At 40.3% G+C, this 8,828-nt stretch overlaps 2 protein-coding genes across 3 annotated transcripts; both read right to left on the reverse strand.

The window, feature by feature from the left end:
• Positions 1–741: 741 nt before the first annotated feature.
• On the reverse strand, positions 742–3,249 carry LOC112279605 (uncharacterized). 2 transcript variants are annotated; one of them, XR_016501955.1, is made up of 7 exons: positions 2,679–3,249; positions 2,400–2,516; positions 2,061–2,156; positions 1,673–1,765; positions 1,447–1,498; positions 1,165–1,287; positions 742–965 (listed from the first exon to the last, which is right to left on the reverse strand). XR_016501955.1 is itself a non-coding variant. In XM_024514220.2 (7 exons), the coding sequence occupies exons 1-7, from the start codon at positions 3,015–3,017 to the stop codon at positions 945–947; spliced, it is 825 nt and encodes a 274-aa protein (XP_024369988.1). In that variant the 5' UTR covers positions 3,018–3,249; the 3' UTR covers positions 742–944. The 2 variants fall into 2 exon arrangements, 1 of the variants encoding a protein (XP_024369988.1); XM_024514220.2 differs by having other exon boundaries at positions 1,447–1,482.
• Positions 3,250–4,110: 861 nt separating this feature from the next.
• LOC149989454 (uncharacterized) lies at positions 4,111–5,783 on the reverse strand. The gene is made up of 4 exons (XM_090248502.1): positions 5,572–5,783; positions 5,055–5,247; positions 4,539–4,587; positions 4,111–4,285 (listed from the first exon to the last, which is right to left on the reverse strand). Exons 1-2 carry the CDS (start codon positions 5,699–5,701, stop codon positions 5,078–5,080), a joined length of 300 nt encoding a protein of 99 aa, XP_090104628.1. The 5' UTR covers positions 5,702–5,783; the 3' UTR covers positions 4,111–4,285; positions 4,539–4,587; positions 5,055–5,077.
• Between the last annotated feature and the right edge of the window lie 3,045 nt (positions 5,784–8,828).

Below are 8,828 nucleotides of genomic sequence, written 5' to 3' on the forward strand. Positions count from 1 at the left end.
CTAAAAGTCATTCAAATAATAATTTTATCCCTCAATAAAATCTATTGAAATACAATGGATAACCATGAGTATTCTTTGATTATTGTGGTTTCAAGATACAACAATAAAAAGTTTGCAATTTCGTTACAACTGGTATCACAATTCCTACCTAAATCTTTATGTTCATTTCTTTTGGGCTTGAACAAGAGACTGTTTTTGTATACTAGATCCACTTCGAGTGAGCAATCTCGCGGTTGAGCTTTAGAAGATGATCGGTGAACGGAGAATGGGTGATTCCAGGCATCAAAGAGGTCTTCATCAGGTACAGAAATGGAGTGGTAATTCGATGTTAAATATGTCACTAACTATTGTGCTAAATGCAAATACAACTAAATTGATGCTTTATTCATGTGCAAATTCTCACTAAACTATACAAAACTATCACACTTCGTTTCACAACTACATCATACTCCCTGCCAACAGCGACCAACAGCGACCTGTTGCAGCTGGGTACGCGAGCTAAAAAGAGTGACGCAGAAGCTGATGTTACAGCACTATTGATAAATCCACTAGATGATAACGATGATAAAAGAGTATGTCGATTCTTTGTTCATAACCGAAAGAGGCAGTGGGCAGGAATTACTGTTGCCCCGCAAACGCTGACATATTATGACGAAGTCTTGACGGCATGTCATGAAATTCATCAACATTCACTGCAAACTACAAAAAGGGACAGCCAAGGCACACTGCTGGGAGATAGAGTACAGTTCCAATAACTTTGCGCATTGAAAAGCTTTGACACATGATAAGATCGTTCACGTCTTCATTAAATTGTGGTCTGAAAATGATTGACCAAACTGTGGGAGTATATTTTCGGCTATAGGATCCTTTTTGCTAAAAAAAAATTTGTCTTTGGGCTTTGTTAGATAAGGAAATCTCTTCTTGTGGATGCTCAAGTCTTAGAATTACTGCTTTTCGTTTACAACCTACATCAAGCAGACACAGTATTTCCTGGTAAGAGTAGAGATTCCAAATTACAAGACTAAATTGCAACGACCAAGGACCAATTTAAAGCAACTATATTCCTACACCACCGTGAGGAAACAGAGACGCCCCAATGATGCGATTTACTATTATTTGACTACCCACTGTACATTGTCTAGCTCAGGAACTACAAATGCTTACCTTCCAGGTCAAGAGTACAATCTGAGTGACTGGTACCCATTGGGGTGAAATCACGAGCTTCTCGGATACGGCACCCCCAGATGCTCCTTTGGTAGCTAAGCCTCTGTCAAACTTCACGAGGCTCTGCACAAAGTGAAATGAAAGTAAAGGAGTCGTGACTGAACACAACACTTTTCATTAAGAAATAATATTGAACATGGTATGAAAATGTCATTGTCGACAGCTTGTTCTAAGAAACTAAGATACATCTGTACGAGGACTCTCAAAGCAGGTGTGACTAACCTGCTCTTCACCATGCCGTTGACCTTCTAAAGTTCGCTGTCATTCCTCCAAGCTAGGAAAGCACACTAGTTAGAATCGTTTTACTATGCACCTTGTAAACAATGCCAAATTATATGTTGTGTACATTAAGAGCATGACAGCCTGCTGATAGCAGTCCTTCCTCAAATAGAATCATTTAAACTAGTGTTTGTGTACAGTGAGAGAGGTTGACGACGGAGAAACTTACGTGAATAATCTGTACGAGCTGAAGGTTCTCAGTAACAAATGAAGCTGACGCTTCGTTATCAGCCACCTTAAGCATCTGCAATGTCACATAGATCTACAGCCCACACCCTTAACATTGCGGAGGATTCATATCTATGTGCAAAGCTCATGTCCTTACTAATCTTGATAGGTGGTAGCAAAGCAGGCCATTCAATTACAAGACTGTTACTAAACTACTACTTGGAATGAGAGCATCCTCCGGCAGACAAGACGAAATTCTGATATTTACTGTGATACTCTAAAATTCACCAAAAACTACTGTCCAGGAATGTTGACTCGCACGACACGGGATTCTTTGCACTCTTTTCCAGCATGATCGATTGATTGACTGAAAGCTGATGTATACATACCGTGGTGAGCCACTGTGTTCGATAGTATTCCTCAGATGCGGTCAAACGATAGCCCGCGTTTTCCATCTTAAATTCTTCCATGCCCCCTGAACCATGCTGGCATGACCAAAATTTCAATAACACCGCTTCCAGGGGCAATCAGTCTGAGTACATAAATTTCCGAAACAGTAAAGGCGACGCCAGCTCCGTAAGAGTAACCTATTCCTTAAGTGTTTCGTCAGTATCAATAGCAACGTGCAATTGACTCGCAGATTTCGAAGAAAAACACTCCAAACCAACCAGAGTCTTCCAGATCCACAACTGAATTCAAGAACAAAGTCTGAAGTTCGATGAACTGACCACAATCTGGAGGTTGAGCCTGTCGAATGTATACCCAGCCATAAATGCATCAACCGCAGCACAGACAAATTCATGTAATGCTTGTCCTGCTGACCTTCCCAAATTTTGCACGCAAATCTGATAAATTCGACAGCAAATTCAGTATCCGAGCAACGCTTGATCCATGATCTTTGGAGAGGATGCCAAATAGCAAAAGACATTCCTCAGTGACTGTCATAATAAACCTAAACCTTCTCGAATGCCAATTTTCAGGTATATTCTCTGAAGAAAGTAACACACCTCAAAGAAGCACAAATGCAAACGACGACACACATCATCCAGCGATATCTGCGACCACCCATCACGCCCTTTCGCGGCTGCATGCACCCTCAATCTCTCATCTCTACCACTGCCACTTAAATTTCCGACAACAGCACTATCCAGCTGCTTACGAGTAACCATAGCGCCGCCCCTCAAAACTTGACCACGGCGGGAATTCGCATTCAAGCAGATAATTGTGTTCCTGAATCCCTTTCTCTCAGCGGCCTTCCCAACAGACTTTGATACCCACTTCAAGGTGTTCGCAGAATCGGCTTTCAATCCACAACAAGCGTCAATATTCACACCCGAAAGACCCATTTCGTGGCTTGCAATGTGATCAATTTAGTCCACTGTAAGACGATAAGCTCTCGATTGAGCTCATGACCTAGTGAAGACTCTCGGAACATTTTTGTATGTTTCTTTTTTTCCTCTTCCTCACACAGCATCCCTGCTCTCGCCGTCGATCGATCTACCGTCGTAAACATCCAAAGGCATGGCACATGCTGGAATCCAGCGACTGCAAAACATCTTCCCGTCGGGAACATCTCTTGGAAGCAAATGCGCATTGATCTTAAAATAGGATTAAAAGAGGTATGGAAATGCAGATATCGTCAACACAAATACATCCGTTGCTACATGATTGGTTTGGAATGGTGCTTCTCTTCGGTTCCCAGAGAAAGAGTTGTTATTTCTTATCGATGCTTTTGCAGAAGTCTAGAACTTAGCAGAGAGGACAAGAGTGGGATTCCCAGGAGGCTCCAATTGAGAAGGTAGTAGCAGCCATAGTGACGAGCTGGGGTAGTTGAGGGAAGGAATACTAGAAAGATCACCGCGAGGCTGTTATCTTGCTGAAACTGGATCAGTTGTGAGCCAGGGCTTTGTGTATCACGCGTGTTCTTCGCGGGGATAATGAATTTGGAACTTGCCGCCAAGATGGACATGCGATCAAGACCCAACTATTCATATGTGTTCATTCTACTTACAGTGTTTCAATGTGTACCCCTACCACATCATGTCAGTAATGTAATTAGCCAGAATTCTGAAAAATTCTGAGGATTTCTGAGAGAATCAGATATCTTCAATTCGATAAGACTTAGCAAGAGGTGCAGGTGCACTAATTGTTAACGAACAACCTAAAGTCTTAAGATGATTAGTAGATTACTCAGTTAAAGTCTCTGGCTTACATCGAGTTTTCTTCAAGATAAACACAACCCAAGAGCAAACCATCCTCCCACAGCATCGCAATAGTGTACACAGTCCGCATTAATATTTAATGGGGCACTCTTCGTGATTTTAATCTGCGCTCTGCAAGTCCAGAAGCTCAAATGCATATGTTGATGAACCACAGATATCGTAGCCTCAGCATTGGAAAGAAGCAAGAGCATAACAAGATTCAGCACACAGTACCAACTTTGAGAACTCAATTTGTTCAGAGGATTTTAGAAGAGTGTGCATGTACACATCAAACTAATGGCCTCGTTACAATCATACCGATCGCAAACTGTACTTGGACAAATCATTCCAGCTAATGTCACGTCAAGTGACGGATAACCAGACCTTCTATTACGCGACATCGTGGCTTTGATCTGCACAGCCAACCACGAGATATTGAATTGCAGAAGTGGACTGATAAAGGACATATTCCAAGAACCTTGAGGTCCAAAGTCTATTGGGGAGGTCTGACAAAGAGTGCATCTCATTATGTCGGCCTCTGAGGAGCTCAAGTTAAAAGAGGACGTACAATAAAAGCCCAGTAATTCGCTAGTAGGATGATGACAATGGAACATTCAGTAATAACAATATTTAAAACAACCTACAAGGGAGGGCTCGAATTCATACCAGTGGTGCCCATAGGGATTAACGAATTTCGATTTATGAGCCTCCTTAGCTAAAAGACAGACACGAACGAGATTAGTAAGAAATAACATCCAATATGCCATCATGCAGACCAATTTTTGTCCACAAGTCATTATTTGTCAAAAACTAACCTCTCTAAAGAAGATTACGTACATCTAGAAGACTCCAAACCATAAACGGGCAGTTCCAGAACCATATGTTCAAAGAGAATGGTCCTTTGATCAGTACTTAAGACATGAAAACTTCGAAATAGAAGCATGATTCCGCAAGTGGGATACCTAACATGTTTTACAAAGGGTATAAAACCATGTACTCCTCAGAAGCTGAGGAAATAAGATGATACAAACAGCATCCATTAAGTGCCACTAAGTTGTGAACTAGATTTATATGCAAGGTACGATCATACTCAACCAACTCTAATTATGATGTTAACACAACACATCCAAGGAAATGAAGAGCACTAAACAAGTGGTGGGTTTTCCAAACATGGAAGCGTACATTGGGTTTAACTATCTCCGTGATTACGATATCATAAAACCAGAAAAATCCTGAAATCTTCCTGTAAGACCTAACAGGTCACCCCTGGGCCGAACATCGTCTTCCTCAGCTAGACCATCCCCAGCAATTCCGATAAAATCCATACAATGATCCACTGCACTTTCCTGGATAATGTGAACGCCTGTATACTTTCCTGTAACGCTATCAGACCAATTTCACTGTCGACTCTAGCACAACCAAGTAACACGACGATGCGCATCTAGTAACGAAACGAATGCCAGCTCATCTGGAAAGCAACAAATCTAGTGAAACCCTAAACGAAATAATGCCACACTGTACTGAAATCCGCACGCAAGGCAACCAAAGGCGAGAAAAACGTTTCCAACTAGCGAAAACGTCCCTCACCCACTGCAGAATGCATCATGTAGAGAATCACCACGCAGAATGGTTACATAGCAAAAAAACCCACTGGAAATCCAGAAATCATGAATACTGGTTTCAAAGGGGGAACACTCACGGTCAAGGCTGGCGGAAAGCTTGGCCACAAGGGTGAAAGTGACACCGAAGCCGAAGACGAAAGGCCAGTTGCGCTTGGCCTCGCTGAAGACCACCTGGGAGAGGGGCCGTCCCACCACTGGGACCACCATTTTGAATTGGGTAAGTGAGAGACTCGATAAAACTACTCCACAGTTCGCAGCAAACCCTGAATCAATGCCTAGAGACAAACGCAGCACTACAATTGCGATGCAGAAACGGTGTTTGCAGCTTTGAAAGGCTCGATCGACTCGTTCGGTTGCGGCTGGCTTGTGGGATCACAAGACATGGGCTTCTGCCACGACGCCGCTTCATCGTGGCCCTGGGAGGTCCGGTTATCAGACATGTTATAAACATATCCGGATATTGGCGGGCCCCGGGTTTCGAGTATAATTAGAGAACTAAGTCGTGCAGGGCGACTCATAATGTGATAAGTGAGACATTATGTTTATTTTTTTAACAATTTGATATTTTTGTGCTGAGGCTGCAAAAATATGTCACAACGTCAATTATTTGGCAATTTTTTAAAACTTGGGTCATTTCAATTTAATAGTGTTCTGCCACAAATTGATGTTTCGGATATTATGTTAAAGTTGAACGATAATTTGAATTAGGAACAGGAGAAAGCAATCCATGATTATGAATTATTTATTGTATGTATAGCGAGAGAGAAGTGAGAGGTGAAGTATGAATAGAATGTTTTAAAAATTGAAAAGAAGTTTTTTCTGAATTCTTCACAAAATAAAAAAATAATAACAATAATATTTTTTAGAAATTAAAAAATATTAGGCTGATTTAATTGCTTATGAGTTTTTTTATATATTCATATTATTTTGTAGGTTAAGTATATCATGTACAAATTTGAATATACTAATATAAGACAAGTTTAAGCACCATATTTTATTTTACAATTTTACTTTTAATCACACAAAAAAAAATTGAATATTAATTTCTTTGTTGCTAATTGTTAGCAACTAACAAAAATAGTAGATAGACGAAGAAGGTGAAGCAAAGGAGTACTCTTATTGGAATCCACAATGTTGATGTTTATAGATTCAATAATTTATATATTTGATTTTTTTAAAGTTATATGTCCAATAAAGTAATCATTAAATAATTTTGGTTTATGAATGTAAATATAAATATAAATATATGTATGTGAGAGTTCATATATATAAAATCACATGTTTATACTAAACATGAAGAGAAGACAAGCGATTTCATAATTATCCTAAAATAATCTAAGTATTACTATAATAATTGAAGGTTTAATGTGTCTAATCAGTTTAATTATTTTAAGCAAATAAATTAGCTCCATAAAGAGTATACTAAAATTTTATTTATGTGAATATTACAAAAATCAAATATCACAAAAAAAACCTTATATTTTTATCAATAAAAGAATTCTTTAACTATCATTTATTATAATGTGTTTTGACAAACTTGTTTATAAGTATAAATATATATATATATATATATGCATCACAGAAACAATTCATAATCATTTGTCACCTACAATTTTTTTTCAATAGTCATAAACAATGATTGAAAACGTTAGAATGTGTGTTCATAAGATCTATGTACAAAATTATGCGCATTACAAATCAATTGTAAAGAAATCTGTATTAACATGCAGTATTCAATTGATGTGATTGTTGATTAAGTATTCACATGATCAACATTCGCACGATAAATTGTCTCATAATAATATTATGGACATTAATGCAAAGCTTCAACTCTACTATGGATTAATTCCGATTTTAACTCTCACAGTTTTTTTAATCAGAACTTTAGAACAAATACATTCAATATGCTATTGTTTTGTAGTTGATTATGAACACAATTTGAACTCGCATTTCACAATCAAAACCACCAACACGCACACAACTTCAGTCCAACCCACATTTCAACAGTCCAACGGCAAATCCAAACATCAAATAAAAAAAACACGAAAAAAAGAAAAAAAGAAAAAAAGAGCAAAACAAAAACACAAAAACAAAGCACTATATCATAAAACAACTGATTCAATGCAACATCAGCGTCGGAAGCGTTTCAAAACAAAATTTACATTCAGCATTCATTCAACATCTAAAACAAAATTCTAAAGACGCCCCACATTTATACACACACACACACACACAACCCAACAGTGCACAGATAGATTATGTTAAAATAGAATATGTCTAAGACGCATGGAAGTTTTTACAAATGTGGCTTGAGCACCACGCTTTCTCAATAGGGTTCGATTGTTTGCTTCAGTAAAGATCAGGAAATGGCCTAAAATCATAACGATTTCACCTATTATTATACACAATGTGCTTACAAAAACCGGGTCTAGGATTTTTGCTACTCACCGCAGCATTTCAGCGGCTGATTCTTCCATGATAGGATCGTATAGTTGCGGATGCTGCACAAATTGATAGAAGAACGTCGCCGGCTGCAAAGATTGAGAGAAGAAATGGGAAGAAATGGAGCGAGGGTGGATGTGGGGGAAGAGTTGGTTTCTAGAGGCCGCAGCAGCAAGGTCCATGGCAAGGCCATGTGCACACCCAGCACGCAATGAACGCCGCCGCGCACCAATTCGCAGCTCGGTTGCTCTTCTTGGGGTGTGTCCCAGATGGGCCGTAAATCACTGGACCCTGCGGGTGTTGCACGTACCCGCTTCCATGGTTGGCATTGTACTGCGGTTGTGCGTTGCCGCGGGTGTCGTATGCGTATCCTTGCTCAGGCACGTTCACATCCGCCCCTGCTTCATAGCCGTAGCCTAGTTTCTGTCCCGCGGGGTAGTTCGCTGTTCCTCCTACGCCTCCCCCCGCCGGAACGTTCACATAATCCTCAGTGTGGTTATGCCTCCTGTGAAACATCTTCGCAGGCTTTACTACTTGGGTGTGCGAAACTTCTCTGAAGACTAAGAAAATTCTTCAAAAACACTCTGAAGACTAAGAAAACTCTTCAACCCACATTTCTACCAGCAAGAGAATTTTTTGATGCGACTTCTGGGTTCTACTCCGAAATCAAACGTTGATTCGAGCTGATGAAATGAGAGTTTGAACAGGAGTACTGGCTTTATAGAAAGGAGTGCGGGGGGTGAGAGCGGCGGGCTGCAGCGTCGAAGTGGAGAGGTGGGGATTTTCGGGTCCCTACCAACAGCGGGCGGCGACGTGGTCGGTGACGTGCCCTGCAGCTGCCACCTCACAGACACGAAGATTCGGAGAAGTGGTTGTTTCGATGTGCCGGCGA

Source organism: Physcomitrium patens, chromosome 3, assembly GCF_059467195.1.
Source record: "Physcomitrium patens ecotype Gransden chromosome 3, ASM5946719v1, whole genome shotgun sequence".
NCBI classification, from domain to species: Eukaryota; Viridiplantae; Streptophyta; class Bryopsida; order Funariales; family Funariaceae; genus Physcomitrium; species Physcomitrium patens.